Source organism: Gymnogyps californianus, chromosome 16 (genome assembly GCF_018139145.2).
Source record: "Gymnogyps californianus isolate 813 chromosome 16, ASM1813914v2, whole genome shotgun sequence".
NCBI lineage: Eukaryota > Metazoa > Chordata > Aves > Accipitriformes > Cathartidae > Gymnogyps > Gymnogyps californianus.
Genome location: NC_059486.1, coordinates 12,924,095 through 12,941,620, shown reverse-complemented (window position 1 = coordinate 12,941,620; position 17,526 = coordinate 12,924,095). Strand labels below are relative to the sequence as shown.

Genomic DNA, 17,526 nt, shown 5'->3' with positions numbered 1-17,526 from the left:
GCGTGCCTCAGCCTTCGGGCAGGCCGGGCTGCGGCCGCTCCGGCGTCCGGGTTCCTTCTGGAGGAGGCCAGAGCGGAGGCCGAGAGCGGGGCTGTGGGGCACGTCTTTATCGCCCCTGTGCCTCCCCAGTGAAGCTCCGCCAGGCCCGTGGGGCAGCCCGCGCTGCTCCGTGGTGCCCGGCCGGCAGGTTCCCCGTGTTCCCGCCGCGGGCTCGGCTCTGCCCGGCTCCTCTGAACTCCCGGGCGAGCCCTTCTGCTCGGGGGCCTTCAGTCGCTGCTGCTCGGCGTTCGGACGGAGCTTGGAGTGACGCTGCTGTGTTGTCGCTTTTTCAGATGATGAGCTGAGCCTGCTGGTTATCGTCATTGACGTCAACCCGATCTGGTGGGGAAAGAAGGCGCTAGGAGAAGCTGAGGTATGTCTTCTGGGTGTTGGTACTACTGATGGTGGTTTCTGAGGGAAATATTTTTATTTTTTTTTAAATGTTAGTAAGCAGGCAACAGATGAGATTAGTCTTTGATTTCTGAACTATGCTAACGTTGTCTGCTAAAACGGGTATAATGGATATTAGAATACTCTTTCCAAAGTAGCTACCCAGCGTTGTGTTTGTCAAAGCTTTTTTCCTATATGCTTCCTATTAAAAAAAGGAAGCTCCTTCCACATCTTCAAATTCAAGTTCTTTCAACTACAGTTATTTGAGAGATTTCTTCTAAATTACTTAACTGTAAGTGTTATTGTGCTATATCTACTTTCTTCTTTTTTTTTTCAGCAGTTCACCCTATCAAAATGCATCGATGCAGCAATGGTACTGGGAAATTCGCACTTATTTATGAATCGCACCAACAGACTTGCTGTAATAGCAAGTCACACGCAAGAGAGGTATAATTGCTTCTTAACAGTTTAAAGGTTTAAAATGCACTTTCCTATATTTCCTTGTTGGATTGAAGTATGTAATTGAAGCCAGGTTTAAAATGCATAACATATCGTTGTCTTAAAAACAGAAATTAACTAAAACAGTGTAGGAAAGAAATAATCCTAGTGCATTACACAAAGCAACAAAAAGGCTTATAAGACAGAAGGAAGGTTTAAACAGGCTTTTGCTTAAAAGTATATGGAGAGAGGGAGAGAGAGGATGGTAGAGATGTGGTGAGCAGGACAATGCAAGTGGCGAAAGTTTTCTAAACAGGATATTTTTCCCTCAGATATTGATACACATCTCAGGATCTACCCCAAAGTGCAGGCATTGTATCTACTTGCCAGTTCTCTTAAGAGATGTCTTGAAAGGAGGGAGGTGAATGTGGGTTTTACTCCATTTTGAGTTTGAAGATTGCCTGCATTATGTAGTCTCTTTAATGTCTAAAGTATTAACGTTATTTGAAGTTATATTTCAGAGTATTGCTGTTTACAGCTGGTTAGTTTATAGCATTTTTTTCATAGAAGGTTAAATGCAAAAAACTAATACTTTTGTTTTTCCTCTGTTTCAGCCGTTTCTTGTACCCTGGGAAGTGTTGGGCTTTTGCAGATCTGTTTGGAGATGGTGGTAGTTCCATGGAATCTAATTGCTCTGGCAGCAAGGATGGAAAATATGAATTGTTAACAACAATAAATGATGCAATTGCAGAAGAGATTAAAGACCTCATGACAAAAAGTAAGGAAAAGAAAATTCTAGGTTTAATATGCAGAATTGCAAAACACTTGGACTCTCAAGGAGTTGTAGGAATTTCCTTTATTTTGATCATGTGAGTTTTAATATGTTTGAAGTAGATGAGTTTATTATGCTTGACACTTCAGGCCTCTGCACGAATACTATTTGCCAAAGATAAAACTTGTAGTATTTGGTATAGTGAGGTTCAGCAACTGTTTTTATATATAAAAGTAACTTTTGCAACTTTTCTTGTGTTGCAGCTGACATGAGGGGCCAGCAAACAGAAACCCTGTTAGCAGGATCACTTGCTAAAGCACTTTGTTGTATCCTTTTGATCACAGAATCTTCAAAGCCTTTTAAGACTGTTTCTTACAATATTAATTAAGCTTTACTATTCCTGTTCTGTAATAATACTCAAAACTGAAATGTTTGCCTAATAACTGTGGGTCATGCTTATTAAAATGTGTATTGGCTAAGGTAGTCAATACGCGGTATGGATAGCGGAGTTATTTCCAAGAATAGAATGTAGATTCCTTAATGTCAGCTAACGTAGATATCAACAAGATGAGCAAAGAGGTAAAAGGTAATGCCACTTCTCCTGTTTTGAATACTTACATAAATATTTGAATCAGACTAACAGATACAGATGCGCATGTACATACAAACAAACATGCATATGTTTTGACACACCCCCATTTCCAAAATTGGCAATAATAGGTATGGGTTTATCCTGATCGTTTGAAATTGCCCGGTTTAAACTAGGCCTGGGTGATGATTAGAAGTAAAGGACTTGATCATTAGTCCACATTCTTATTCTGATTTTCTGTTGCATGCAAGTGAAACGAGTAAAACTGAAACCGAAACCTCCTTAGAACAGCTGGAGGTTGAGAGGAACTTTTTGAAAGTCACAAAATGCACAAATCCCCATCCAAAGGGACAACCTGCAGAGCTGTGATGATAGTTGAATTTCTTACTCAGTTTTGGTCTTCCTCTTGTGACTTCTGTAATCAGGAAAAGTGCTATTTGTGCAAATAGTTTTGCAAGGACCATATTGGACTAGAATCAGCTATACATTTCAGATTACATTAATCAATGAGAAATACCGTATAACTTGAGATATGTGTTTCAACCAATGAGTTGGTAATTAACAGCTTTGAACATTTCTTTCCTGATGAACATCTAACTGCTTTTGGACAATAAATGAAATGGGTCTGCTTTCATAACAAGTCTGAATTAGTCCACAGATGCTTGCCACTGGGACTGTAAAACAGTTTCCTATACATATTTTAACTGAGATGTTAGATCTAACATCTTGGATGTTAGCTATCTAACTGAGATGTTAGATGCTACAGAATTAAAAGGGCAAACTACAGGCGATAGAAACAATGTGCTCATGCCTTTCTTTTTCTTTTTAATACTTAGCCAATCAAGAAATGAAATCAAGGATTTTGGTAAGAACTCTTGCTGTCAGTTTTCTTTTTGTCTTGATATCCAGTGATACTATGTAGGCTAACAAGTTTGATTTGTTCTATTTAGGTCATAAAAGCAGCAGAAGACAGTGCATTGCAATATATGAATTTCATGAATGTGATCTTTGCAGCACAGAAACAGGTGAAGCTGGCATTTTTTTCATATATATTATCTTTTATTAAGTGCAAAGATAACAAAATTGTTCATTTCTCTTATGATTATGTTCTGATCAAGTGAAAGAGCTTCCCCGTGGCTGTGGTGGTCCTGCAGCTGTAAAAGCATGTGCATTTATCTGTGGAGTGTATTTATAGGGGAAACAGGTCATGACAGTAACACTGATGAGGCTGCATTGGTCCTAGCTGAATTTGTTTTTCATGCGTTTCATCTCTCTCCTTGCAGAGTATTTTGATTGATGCCTGTGTCTTGGACTCTGATTCAGGTCTTCTACAACAGGTACAGACTTCCTATTCTTATTTGCTGTTTACATTTATTCGTAGATACTTGATGCTAGATAGTTTCTCATATTCTAAAGCTCTCTTCTTTCCTTTGTTTCAAGAGTGGGTGTGGAAATATGTTCAGTGAATCTGACAGTTCCAACATGCAGGCCTTGTGTAGTATGTGGATATTTTAAATATCCTGTTAATCTCATAAAACATAACAATCTAATCATGCTCTCTGCTTTCCAGGCTTGTGACATTACAGGTGGCATATATTTAAAAGTGCCCCACATGCCATCCCTTCTGCAGTATTTGTTGGTAAGTCATTTAAAAAGCACTTCAGTGTTTTTCCTGTGTCAGATGTGAAATCTTACTGACTTCATTACAAGGTAATACAGCAGTACCGTTTCAATTTGCAAAATATTTTTTCTCTATTCATGCAGTGGGTATTTCTCCCTGATCAAGAGCAAAGATCACAGCTTGTCCTTCCACCTCCTATTCATGTTGACTACAGAGCTGCATGCTTCTGTCATCGAAATCTCATTGAAATTGGTTACGTGTGCTCTGTGTGCTTGTCAAGTAAGTTTGTAAATATTTAAGAGTCTGATTTCTTACATTCAAATGAACTGTTTTAGTTAAAGCCAATTCTTTTATTTTCCAGTATTCTGCAACTTCAGTCCTATTTGTAGTACATGCGAGTAAGTGTTTCTTCTTATTTCAAGGGTGGGTGTGGAAATACGTTCAGTCTATCTGACAGTTCCTTTTTTTATGTTTTTTTCAGGACTGCTTTCAAAATATCATTGCCACCTGTCATGAAAGCTAAGAAGAAGAAATTAAAGTTAGCTGTGTAACAACATTACGTAAATACATCATTACCTCCTCCAGTAATTCCATGAAATGGAACATACTTGAGAAATTGATGGCACTTTTTATTGGATATGAAAGAGAACTGTATGCAGTGTTATTACTTGTTTCTTAAGGGATAAATATTTAAACGGTATGTCTTCTACACAGCCCTTTAAGTAACAAATCACTGTATTACCATGTAACCTGTGCTGTTTTAAATACTAATTCTTAATTGTGAGAGGAACCAGAAGTTACAGCCTGTTAAGAGACACACCCTGTGAAGTAGAAGGTATTGTGGCCACTGCAAAGTTTCACACCTCCAAGTTATTTTCAAAGAGAAGAAAGCTCTGATTCTTCTTGTATGTTGGTGTAAAGGTAAGAATGACCGTTTCTAGTGTGTAGGATCAGAACTATGTTATTCAGGGACTTCAACTTCTTGCTAGCTTTTGCTAACAATTTTTGGACTGAAATGGCATCAGTTTCAAAATAAATGAGCCAACATTTTCAGGATGGCTTAGAACCCACCTTTTTTTAAAATTTTTTTTAAAGATGCTAATTGCCCTGCATGTGCACTCACATGTATTCGTATTCCTTTGACTGTACTGTCTTTGTGTGATTTCTTTCTCAATTGGATATCTCTTCATTCGTGAATAAAAAGGCCCCCCTTTTGTTTAAAATAACTTCAGTAAATGCAGACTAGCTGGTTAGTCTTTAAAGTTGTATTTTGAAACTGGAAAACAAAAAATGTAATTCTATGTAATGTGACAGCAGGCACATTTTTTTTAGTATGTGATTTTTACGTCTGGCATTTGACAAGTAAGAACAAAGGCTTTGAGATTGGTGTTTTTTATGGCACAACATGAGGGTATGCTGTATGCTTCTGACCATGGCTTTCATTTAAACAAATCTCCCCTTTTTAAAAAGTAACTGTATAGTTTGGTGTTTTAACCTGTTGCTAGTAACTGATGTTCTCCTGAAAGGAATGCAGAGAGTAGTTGTTTCCTACATAGAAAAAGACTAATTTTCGTTTTTTCCCAAGGTATATACAGAAATTTGTCATGTCTTGATACTTGCATCAGGTTTTTGTCCATGTAACAGCTATAGTGCCAGTCTTTTACTGGCTTGTTTGATTGTCAAAAGCCATTTTGTTTGAAGGCCCTATTTATAATTTACTTTGTATAAAACGTTTGTAATAAAACCTGTTCTTTTTCAAATGTGGTTAGATATTGCTATAATAACAGATATTTTTAAGGGTGAGCTACACGACCTTCTTGGAATTTTATTGTGTAAGGGTGTAACAGTACGATCTGGCACTAGGTGAAGCGCCTGGTGGCGGACATGGTCTGTGTGGACTTAAGTGAGAAGATGAGCGACAGACGTGTCTGGGCTGGCTTGGTTGATCCCGCTTTCGGCTGTGGGACCGCTACCGTGAGGAGGGGGACGTGAGGCAGCCCAGCCGGGGTGTGCGACCGGCCGCAGGCTCCGCGGTGGCCCCCGCCGCCAGCCTGCGCTCCCCGCTCCGCCTTCCCCGTGAGGCAGCGGCGCCGCCGGCAGCGCTTCCCGCCTCTTCCCGCCCTTTCCCGTTGCCATGGCGCCGCGCTGGCGCTGCAAGATGGCGGTCGGGCGGCAGCCGGCTCCGCGGCGCGGCCCTCCTTAGACGCCATGGAGGCTGCTTTCCTCGGGACGCTGCTGCTGCTGGCGGCACCTTGCCGTGGGCAGCGGGCCTGGGACCCCGGTGGGTGGAGGGCGTCAGGGGCCGCGATGAATGGCGGCCTCCGGGGGGGCGGAGGGGAGGCTGCTGAGGGAAGGGGGCCCAAAAGGGCGGCCGGGGGTGTGGGGAAGGGGGGTCGGTCTGCGGCGGGACCTTCCCTCCCTGGCTAACGGCGGGCCTGCCTGCCCGGGTGGGCATGAGGGGGGGCGACGGAGGCCCCGAGGGTTCCCCAGGGACTAGGAGGTCGGGGGGCCTTTGGTACCCCTGCCCGACCCGAAGGTGCTGGCCCTGGAGTCTTCTGCCACTGCTTAGCACTGGGGGAGACTCGGAGGGGGAAAGGTGGAGCTGCTCGCGTTGGACCTTTCAACCTTGGTAAAGTCCACAAAGGAAATTCTAGTGAAACTCCCAACTGGAGCCCTAAACTTGAAACTGCGTCCACATGCTGAGGGCAGTGGTCTGCAATTACTGGATCACAGGTAGCGGTATGCCCCTGATACCCTTCGTGCTCACAAGAAATTAAAAAGTGTAAACTGAAGTCAGCAAGAAATGCTAAATATGTTGTTGCCTGACCTGTGTAGTATCTGCATGGGCCAGTAAGTGCTGCAGTCTCCTGCCTTAATGTTACACTACTGTGTGTTTACTGAGCATCTTGATAAATGTAAACTTGAGGTATAGAAAGCTATGGTGAACCCACTGCTCTAGCACTTTGCAAGAACGTAAATACAATCCTGTACTAGGCATCACAAGGTATTTTTGTTCTATTTGTGACAAAGTATAAGAAGGTAAGAATCTAGCTGAAGTGTAAGACCTAAATATGTCTTACAGATGTTACCTTTTTCCGTTAGTGTGTGTTAAGACTTGTTTGTTTCTCTCTTTTTTTTTAGTCTTTCAGCCTTCATTTATCCATATGTCAGGGCCCAGAGCCAATTCGTTTTTTCTTGGAAATTCTTCAGGAGTTAATTTTTCTATAATTTTAAGTCCTATAGATGAAGAGACAGGTAAGAACACTTCCCCTCCCCCAATAGTATGTAAATAAATATGTTTGAATTATTAATATTTTTTGACACTAAAATTACTGGAGAAATGGCAATGCACTTCATTTAGTGCTTTAGTAGTTACTGAAATAAGAACTCCAAAGGACTTCTGCTGATTAAGCCCTTAGTCCTCTGTTGACTCCTTGTCAGCTGGGCCTGAGGGTGTGCCTACTTGAAGGCACAAGAGGAGTTTAAATGTACTTATTTTCCATTCTTTTCTAAATGACAGTGGAGTACTTTTTACATTTTTATTTTGATATAGGAAAATTGCAACTTGCAAATTGCAGTGGAAGTAAAAGAGCTGGTGATTGGAATTTGAATGTAACACCTGGTATGGTATGTAAAATACTGATCCTTCCCTAAAATGGGAAGGATTGAACTGTCATATATTAAGGGCTAATGAAATACTAGCAAAATGCTAATGTACTAACAACCCAGTTTGAATGTCTTGCCCTTGCCTTTTTTCCTTGACATATCCCTTTGCGTGCATGCCCTTGCTGGAGTTTGCAGCTGGAGGTGCAGCTTTGACGCTCGTTCCTTGTTGTCCTCCTCCTCTCCAGAACTGCCTGTACTTCCTGGCTGGCTGTAGCATTTGAGACTGTTTCAGATCTGCTGGAAGGAGCTAATAGAAATAAAAAAGTAGTGGTTTTATACAGCATGAGCTGTGGAACATCTATATTTATTAGACTTGCCTTCAGTGTTATGTTATACATAATTCTTTAGGGGTTTTATCAACTCTGCAGTCATTCCAGTTTTCAACTGAAGGTAGCTATAAAAACTGAAATTGACTCTTCGGTATTTGTTCTGCCTTAAAAGTTCTGTGTACAGTTCATATCCTCACTGTATTTGCATATCTTAATAGCAGACCCTTTGTCGTTCCACTCTCAACAAATGTCTGATTTTATATAGGAAGAATATCATTGCATTATGGTGCTGACAAAACACAGTGGTACTGAAACTTCTCTTTCAGAAGCTGATGAGTGGTATAAATAAGAGTAATTTAATACAAGCCATCAAAGCTGTCAAACTTTATTTTGCGTTTTTTCAGAACACTTCCAAAGTGACTATAAACTTGACTAGAAATCTGCAGTTGTGTTTGCCGAATGCCACTGACTGCTGCACAACACCTCTCTGCGTGGTTGAAACACTTCAGGTTTTAGCTTGCCGTGATTCAGTGCTGTTGGCCCATCTCCTGATTCAAGCTGAAATATATGCTAACTCTTCCTTTACAGGAAATGTGTCAGGTAAGTGTTTAGATAAGCTAAAGAAGAAATGGCATTTTGGCTGTTTTTTCCTCTATATATGAAAAAATAAAAATTGGGATTTGGGCAGCAATAAGAGATACTGAATAATCATTAATGGAATTCAACAAAAGGTTTGTACACAGTTGGAATAAACTGCAATGCACATGGTCTATTGGATTCCAGTCCATTTAATCTGATTTTATCTTCTTTTTTTTTTTTTTAAATTCTTTTACAGAAAATGCAACTATCATCCCAGACCAGGTGTTTCAGCCCTTGGGCTCTTGTCCCTGTGACTTGACAGCTGGAGCTTGTGATGTTCGTTGTTGCTGTGATCCGGTACTTATTTCATATTAAACTTTGAATAAGTGTTTCCAAATTTTCTGGGCTCTTTCTGTTGTCTGGGGGGAGAGGGAGGTACTGAATGCTTCAGACTAGAAGGCTTGTTTGGGTTTTCCAGTATTTCTAATAGGAAATATGACCTCTCTCTGCAAAATTGGTTTTATTTACCTGTAAGTATGGCTATAATGCCTACAGTAATGCAATTACGGTGCTAAAAAGTGACCATTCTTTTCCCTTTCAGGAGTGTACACCAGACTTGAAGCAGTTATTCAATGAATTGTGTTTCACTGGAGTGTTTGGTGGGGATGTAAATCCACCTTTTGATCAGCTGTGCTCTTCTCAGTCAATGGAATATACCCCTGATTGGTTTCCCTTCCTTTGTGTACAGTCTTCTCTTAACAATACACCATTTCTTGGCTACTTTTATCATGGCTCTACGTAAGTCTTAAGAAAATTTATTTTCTCAACACACGCATTAGGCATGCTACCAAAAATATAACCTGTTTTTATAATGAAAGTTATTTTAAAATTGGAATTTTAGGGTGTGAACTTTAAATGCAAATGGAGAAAAGTAATGGGTACTATATGAGAACATGGGACATGAAAGCAAATGTATAATTATTTGTGTGAAGTAGAGAGTAAAGAACTGTTTAATTTTTAAACTTGTTTGCAGTTCTACACCCAAAGTTCCTTCATTTAAGATCCCTTTACAAACTTCTCCTGGGAAACTTTTCACTGGTTACAGACAAGGAGATCCAATTATGACAGAAGAAAATGAGTATTTTACCATTCCCCAGGTAATCACTTTGTGTTTAGGAGCTTTTGATTCCTCTTGGTTTGTTTGATGCTCTCTGTATATCACACTTTATGGCTTTGTAACCAGATTCTGCAACTTGCTGTTGTGAAGTGGTGGACTATATTTTTCACCAAAAAAAAAAAAGGGCACAATCATTATTAAAAGTAAACATTATCCTTCCTGATCCCCCTGCCCATCCCCCAAAATGGTAATGTCTTAATTATTTCAAGAGGTAAAAGCAAGCTTGGCATCCCAATTAGTAGTTTATGACTTACCATATTTCTGTATTTTTTGGTTTGCCTGCTGCATTACTGAGCACTATAGTTGGTTTTCCCTTTGAATCTTAGTTGTCTGGTTGTACTTTTTTTCAAATTCCTTTTGCATTTTAGAGAGACTTGTTGGTTATAATTATTTTGACAAATTAGGATGAAGCCATAGTGTACATTGAAACTATTTTTAAAGCTGTGCTTTTTAAATTTTAACTTTTCTCTTGCTACAGATTGAGGTATTTTCATAACATCAGATTACTTGTTTGTCAAAATGTCATATATGGCTGTAGTACACACTTGGAGCATTTCACTAACAAATAGTCTTCAAATGAAAAGCAAGGGGCTAGAAAAGTGTGCTGGTTTTGGCTGGGATAGAGTTAATTTTCTTCATAGCAGCTAGTAGGGGGCTGTGTTTTGGATTTGTGCTGGAAACAGTGTTGATAATACAGAGATGTTTTAGTTACTGCTGAGCAGTGCTTACACAGAGTCAAGGCCTTTGCTGCTCCTCACACCACCCCACCACCGAGTAGGCTGGGGGTGCACAAGGAGTTGGGAGGGGACACAGCCAGGACAGCTGACCCCAACTGACCAAAGGGATATTCCATACCATATGACATCATGCTCAGCATATAAAGCTGGGGAGGAAGAAGGAAGGGGGGGACGTTTGGAGTGATGGCGTTTGTCTTCCCAAGTAACCATTATGCATGATGGAGGCCTGCTTTCTGGAGATGGCTGAACACCTGCCTGCCGATGGGAAGTAGTGAATGAATTCCTTGTTTTGCTTTGCTTGCACACGTGGCTTTTGCTTTACCTATTAAACTGTCTTTACCTCAACCCATGCGTTTTCTCACTTTTACTCTTCTGATTCTCTCCCCCATCCCACTGGGGAGGGGAGCGAGCGAGCAAGCAGCTGTGTGGTGCTTAGATGCTGGCTGGGGTTAAACCATGACAAAAAGGGTCCAACATACTTATTTCTGTTGAACCACCTGCAGCAATCCATGGCTGGACAGTGTGTTGGAAATGCCCCTGTAGCGTATCTCCAGAACTTTGATGTCAAATGCCTTACCAATCTAGCATCTTACAAGGAAGGACTGCCCCATGATGTGAGGATAAACAGTGGTACTGGAGGTATGCGGCATAAACCCTAACAGAAATGTGTTTTATGTTTCTCAGAGCTGCTAGAACAGAAAAAACTCGAGGGCTGTTGACATAGTAGCTATATGTGAGATCTTTGTTATCTGGTGGCTGTATTTCAGCATTTGGGGATGTTCTATTCCTGTTTCTGATGACCTTCTAGCAAGTGTCCCACTATTTCCCAAGATTTAGGCTACAAGGAATAGTGGGACTGGCCCTCATTTCTCATTCATCTGTTTCTGGTGACTCATACTGGTTATGGCTATAAATGACAGAACAGCGTCTCTCCCACTTTCTATTTTCAGACTGTTGCAGAGCCCTTTTTCTGTCAAGAGGGTGCAGTATCATCATTTTAGAATTAGTGAGAAGTGGTTACTTTCTGCATTACAAAAGCATATACTTATGAAGTGTCATTCTGGAGTTTGAGATAATATGATTACCAGCATGAAGAGAATTTATTTTACGCTCCATAATTGTCTAATTTTGTTTGTCTATATTACCTTTGTAAGACCCAGAGATAACTAGCTATGCTCTCAAAATACATCAATGATTTGGTCCTTTACCAATATTAATTTTCTAAATAATTTTCCACTCAATTTTCATAACAACAAGGATTGCACCTTGGATGTGAAAACAGTATGTCTGTCTCTCTTATTAGTCAGGATTACTGCAGTGTTTGTTTTTTGTTCTCAGACTTCATCCAACCAAATGTCGTCTATAGGACCATCACTGACATGGGCGTATTCATCACTGAAAGTGGTATGTCTCTTCCATTTAATAAATATGTTTCTTACCTAACCTGGACTATATAAGAAATAGATTATTTTGATACCTAAAATGTTTACCTGCCGCAATTCTTAGGAGGGATCTTGTATGTTATCTAATACTCAAACTGTTTGGCTAGTACTGCAAAGCAGAAAGTACTTAATTTACCCCAACTTCATTTAAAGTTGGTCAAGAAATCGAGTCCCTTAGCTTACATTAAAAGTAATTTTTGAGAAGAAAGGAAACAATAAAAGATACAAAGAACGCTTTAAAAAAATCTCCAGGATGAACATGTAAGTGGGATGGGCAGACTGTAAGCAGATGTATATGTCTCTGTTTTGTAAGCTCTCGTGCCTTTTTAAGGGCCTTTTTCAGCCAACGAAGCAGTTATTTGATGTAGAACAGTGGTTCCCAGTCAGTGGGAGGATAATGCAGCACAAATTAAACTAATGGAATCTAAGCTAATGTGTTTTTCTGGGCAGTGATGGCTCCCTGGGAGGGATGAGATGAAAGCAGAGGGAGTCCTGAGTCCAGAGAAGTGCATCAGCTGGTGATGTAAAGTCCAGTGCTGGGCTCTTCTGGAGCAGCTTAGCTACAGAAGGACCTGGAACTGCTGATGTTAAAATATTGATAAGCTAGGGCATTGTACTGTTGCACTGTTCTAATGAGATGGGACTTAAACAGTAAAATAAATTCTCAAAAAGATGAATGTTATAATTTCCAGAATTTTGCCAGTGTTTTTTTAACGTGTTCTTTTTCAGCTACAGTAACATAGCTTTCTAATTAGCAGTGCTTTTCATTATGGCCTTTTTTTTTTCTTCTGCCAGAAAGCCTTCATACTGCTGAGGTTCTATGTCAAAATGTAACTTTTGCAGAGCATTATACATTCATTTGGAAAGACAAGAACATAAAGCGAATAAATGTCACAGTCTTCCTCGGAAGTTTATGTGATGGAGGTATCATGAAATTTTGTTTACGATTTTTGATTTACTTTTTTTTCTTCAGCACGGGAATTCTGTGATAGAATCTCTTGTTTACTAATACTTCTTAAAAAGAATTTCCCCAAGAAAATTTATGGGGCTGATTTCCATTAATTTATATTATTTTGACTCTTCTGTTACTAATGAAGGATGGAAGTTTGTATCCTACATAGAGCATACTTTTTGCTAATTTACTTTTTGCTAATTTACAGCATACTTTTTGCTAATTTACTTATTTAAAAATAAAGTAATATTTTTTTCTTTTACTAGAAATACTGACACAGAGATTCACAGTCAAATTTCTAAGTTTAAAGAGTACTAATGAAGCAGAACTGTTTGGGCATCCAGGTATTAATACTTTATTTTGCCTCTTAAAAGTGAAAAGAAAAAAATTTTGTACTGTACAGATTATTATCAGTGACTATGTTTTCTATCTCTTTCATACTTCTTTATGTTGCTAGCCCCCACCTTCCTGTCTTAATGCACTGCCAATTGTAATAGCGGTGACTGGTTCTTAGGCTTTTGTTGTATAGATATTGATTATTTAAAGTGAGGGTATTCCTACTGTAATGGAAATGTCTGTTCGTTTACTGCAAGACTGATGACATTTATTATTAAAACAATGCTAATGCTTATAGATTCTTATACAGTGTTCATGATTTACCCTTCTATGTTTAGGTTATCAAGTTGGAAAACCAGTGAGAGCTGCAAATATGAATGCTTCTGATACTTTTGGAAGCCTAAACATTTGGCAGCCAGGTACTGGCTTGTGAGGTTGCAACTCAACTGTAGTTAATGCTAAAATGTTGGGGGTTGGGTGTTTGTTTGTTTGTTTGGGTTTTTTTGTATATATTTTAGTTGAGAATCTCTGCTGAATTTTGCTTCTCTAGACTATACCCTCGCCTTTGTTCACACTTCAGTGAGTAAGCCTCTAATGCTTTCTTGGAAAATTTAAGTTGAATGGACTTGTATCTATTTTTGAACTATACCACTTGGTGTTTTGCATTCTAATGTTTGATATTTTTGCACAAAACTGAAAGCTAGAGATTGAAAGGTTGATACAGGAAAGCTCAAGTAAGATGTTTTCATTTCATAGCTGGCAGAGGTTTATGCACGTCGGCAAGTTATACACCAGTTTTATTCGGGCTAGATTCACTCTCTGGGTGCATTCTAGAAGTTGGTATTCATGAAGATTGCAGCCTTTTAAGGTGAGCTACGTAGGCTGAATTGTTTTTCCCTGCATCCCTCTTGTTGCTTATGACATGATTCTCTACAAGTGCCTGCTATCAGCACTGTTACATTCTTTTTAAATGTTCATATATGCATTTCAGCTTTCTGTGGTTGATAGTCTCACTTTTTCTAAAAGGGAAATTATAATATGGTTTCACTTGGATCTCTCTCTATTCAAATTAGGATTATGTTGGGGTAGAATGCTTTGCCATTTCTTCCCTTCAACAGGTAACTCAATAGTTCAAGTTTGTTTTTGTTGAGTGATAACATCTTTCAGAGGAAACCGACCTTATGATATAATAATATTGCAACCCAGAGTGGTAAACAGTACTGATTTACTTTTTGTGTAATCTTACATTCTTATTTTGCAGAGGAAATGTAACTGAGAAATTGAATTCATTAATACAAGCTACTCACATTGGAAAGAGGGACAATTCAAGTTACAGTGATCTAAATGACTGGGTGGAAATTATACGTAAGTGAGGTTTGTGTTGTTGTTTGTAGTCTAAATATGCCCATACGATGAATAGAGCATCTCACAATAAAACCAAACTGTAATTTCAAATGCCTAAAGATACTGATCTGCGTGTCTGGATCCATCCATGCATATATGTGTACACACACGCATATAACTTGGTATGTATATGGATACTGCACTAACATGTATTTTACTGTCAGCCTGTACACATATGACTTGGTATCTGAGTTCTCTGTTGGTAAAGTACTCCTTCTCTTTATGTGTATTTTATATAGAGAAAACTTTTTTTTTTCCTGTGTTCCTGTGTGACAGTTACCAGTATTTCACTGGACTATGACAATAATATAATTCTGGAAAATATAATGTTTTCCATAATATTTCCATTTAAATAACTCTCTTCTCCTCCATAGGTCTTGATCCATTTAATTCTGATACCAATGTGAGCACTGGAAGCTTAAAAGGCATTTGTCCAGATATTCCTGCAAATCTGAATATTCGCATAATCTTTGCTGACGTGGGTGCAGTACAAGGGATTCCCCAGCAAGAGATTCTTGCTGTGCAGATCAGGTAGAGAGAGTTGTGTCTCTGGCTATCTGACAAATACATGTTTCATTTTGAGACTTGCTTACCTAACATATTCAGATTAAATTTTACAAACAAAAATGTTATTTTGTTACTTCTAATTTTTTAAATGCCTTTTATTTGTGCAACCCAAATTCCTTTGATCACAACCAAGTTTGCCTAAAAAAAAAAAAAAATTAACGGTTAAAAGTAGATAATCTTTCTACTTTACTGAAGTATTAAGTAAAATCTGTGATGCTGCCAGTAGCAGGCACACACAGGGCATTCCATCAGAAGAACATTTTAATTTCTTGTCACGTAGTGGAAGTGACAACATTGTCCTGTGTTCTGGCTTACTCCAATGTAGAGCTTTTCTTGAGAGCTGTGGTAAATGCTTTATTCTTTGCTGAAACAGGGAATTTTCACTTTGCAAATACTTTTCCCCCCCCCCCCCCCAAGTCAATCCCAATCAAATACATGGGATTCTGTTCCACTTTACCTCATGTCCAGACTTTGCAAGTTCTCTCCCTGCATGGTGTTGAAAATCCAGAGATCATCAACCTCCTCCTAAATACTGTGTATTTTGTCCTTTCGTGGTTATGTTTAGGCTCTAAATTTCCATTTACAGCCCTCAAGTAATAGTTATGCATATTCTTACAGTTACTCAACAGTCATATGGCAATTCCAGTGCGGGCTTATCTGTGAAAACAGCATCAGCTTTCTTCCCATCACTGCTTCTGTTCAGTTTATTAAAGTGCCAGCTCAGCCACCCATTCCACTGACAAGGTAATTTTTGTAAAATCATTGATACTTCACATTATGTTAAGCAGATGTAATGTGAATAGCATTGATCAAAAGGTTACTTTGGTTTGGTGGAGTACAGAGCAAGAAGGCCTGGTTCAAAGATTTATTAACTACTCTGTTAGTGATAATCTTCCCCAGGAGCATGAAGAACATGAAGGCCTGTAAATTACCCTGAGAAGTTGTCATTTGGTTTTAGCAGAAAAGCTTCTGTGTTGTTTACTTGAGTGGATAAGGGGCGCTGAGTGAGGCTCCAGACTATCCATTGTCTGAAAATGTTCATCACAAAATGGCTAAAAATGACAGGAATGGAGCAGAGGGGAGGATCCTGTTTTTATTAGAGAAAAAAGTCATAAGAGAATAACGAGAAGCTTGTGGTTTAGTTTTGTGTTTTCCTGCAATCCGGACACCTTTTCGCTCTGTTTTTTCCACTTGTGCTGGTGTTCTGGTACTGTAGTTAATAAACCTGGTTTTTTGGGTTTTTTTTTCCAGATTTCAGATTAATTATACAGAATTTGACTGCAATCGAAATGATGTGTGCTGGCCACAACTTTTTTATCCATTGACACGGTTTTACACAGGTAAAAATAATAAGCAGTGTGGAATGCCATGAACTGGCCATATTTCTTTGAAACATACTTAGATGTGTGGAGTTTACTCTGAAAGAATGCTTTGTAGTAGGGAATGAAAATTTCTCTTTTAGAAAGCATGGTCCAAAAAGTCTGTTTAATTTTTTCCTTGATAATGCATTACTTTCTTAGACTAGAAAAATACTAGGAGTACTTTCTGGGTAAGATTGAAATTTTGTGAGTATCTGTTTGGCAGAGAGATTCTTTTTCAGTTCCCTGTGGAGTTTGGAGGGAGGTATGCTTTCTAAGGCAAAGGAGAATATATTGCTTTATGTTACTGTTCTGTTTCCATTTCCTACTGTAATCGTAGCATTGTCAGTGCGTGTCATTGCCCTTGAAGGGTAGAGGGAGACTTTGTTTCGCACTTTGCCAGTATGTGTTTTTCAGTTAGCCCACTTGAGTTCCAGTAAACATTTGCCATGTTGGTAAGACAGTTAATTTTTGTGTAAAACTGCGGTGGATTATGCTTTGTGGGAGACTCTGTAGATTAAACGTTGGGCATCTCAAAGGGCATCAAGGCACTTGGGCTCTGTTCTGAGAGCTGCGTGGACAGAGGCAACTGCCCGTGTTTATTATTCGCACAACTTCAGGGACTAAAGTTACACAAAGTATGAAGTTTTATAAGTATGAAGCATCTTAATTCCTTGCTTTGTGCTCCATTATTTTATTCAGGCTATGCATATACTTTAATCTGTATCTTTTGGGTGGTTGTCTAAACTAAAATTTAGCTCTGATATGCTTATACTATTTTTTCTTTCTTTTCTCTTTTTTTTGCAGGAGAACCATATTCCCAGTGTCTTGCTAAAGGCCTGTCATTGGCGTTTCTTGTTTTACTTGCAGCAATTATGAGTAACCCTTGGTTTTCTAAATTATGGAATAGTTCCTTGGTTTAAAAATATTGATGTAAAGAGAACCACTTTTGTTAATATTTTAAGTACTTTTGGGTAAAATTTATGGATAAATATTCTTGAATTTTGTAGACATTTTATATAAACATTTAGAGTTACCTAAAATGAATACTCTTACGGTGTACAGAAAATGGTTGTGTTATTTAAAACAAAAAGTAAGAGAATTATTTTTAAGCGCTGCGTTTGGAGCAGCAGGAGTGCAGAGTTGACTTCAACAGGGTGGGCTCTGCCTGACCCGCTGCACATGGGCCA

At 39.1% G+C, this 17,526-nt stretch overlaps 2 protein-coding genes across 6 annotated transcripts; both read left to right on the top strand.

Moving 5' to 3' along the window:
* The first annotated feature begins 125 nt into the window (after positions 1-125).
* GTF2H3 (general transcription factor IIH subunit 3) lies at positions 126-5,637 on the top strand. Of its 4 annotated transcripts, none has more exons than XM_050906523.1 (12): positions 126-412; positions 770-876; positions 1,482-1,645; positions 1,903-1,965; positions 2,196-2,225; positions 3,065-3,093; positions 3,179-3,253; positions 3,512-3,565; positions 3,799-3,867; positions 3,993-4,128; positions 4,211-4,247; positions 4,331-5,637. In XM_050906523.1, exons 2-12 carry the CDS (start codon positions 800-802, stop codon positions 4,398-4,400), a joined length of 804 nt encoding a protein of 267 aa, XP_050762480.1. In that variant the 5' UTR covers positions 126-412; positions 770-799; the 3' UTR covers positions 4,401-5,637. The 4 variants fall into 4 exon arrangements, with proteins under 4 accessions (XP_050762480.1, XP_050762479.1, XP_050762482.1 ...); XM_050906522.1 differs by having other exon boundaries at positions 767-876; XM_050906524.1 differs by having other exon boundaries at positions 335-412; positions 767-876; positions 2,187-2,225.
* A 420-nt stretch (positions 5,638-6,057) lies between these two features.
* TCTN2 (tectonic family member 2) lies at positions 6,058-17,378 on the top strand. 2 transcript variants are annotated; one of them, XM_050906660.1, is made up of 18 exons: positions 6,058-6,130; positions 6,991-7,104; positions 7,403-7,476; positions 8,189-8,384; positions 8,620-8,720; positions 8,965-9,161; positions 9,397-9,520; positions 10,781-10,916; positions 11,616-11,681; positions 12,515-12,643; positions 12,938-13,015; positions 13,346-13,426; positions 13,764-13,875; positions 14,269-14,372; positions 14,786-14,942; positions 15,597-15,722; positions 16,230-16,318; positions 17,144-17,378. In XM_050906660.1, exons 1-18 carry the CDS (start codon positions 6,058-6,060, stop codon positions 17,257-17,259), a joined length of 2,073 nt encoding a protein of 690 aa, XP_050762617.1. In that variant the 3' UTR covers positions 17,260-17,378. The 2 variants fall into 2 exon arrangements, with proteins under 2 accessions (XP_050762617.1, XP_050762618.1); XM_050906661.1 differs by lacking the exon at positions 6,058-6,130 and adding an exon at positions 6,534-6,582.
* The last annotated feature ends 148 nt before the right edge of the window (positions 17,379-17,526 follow it).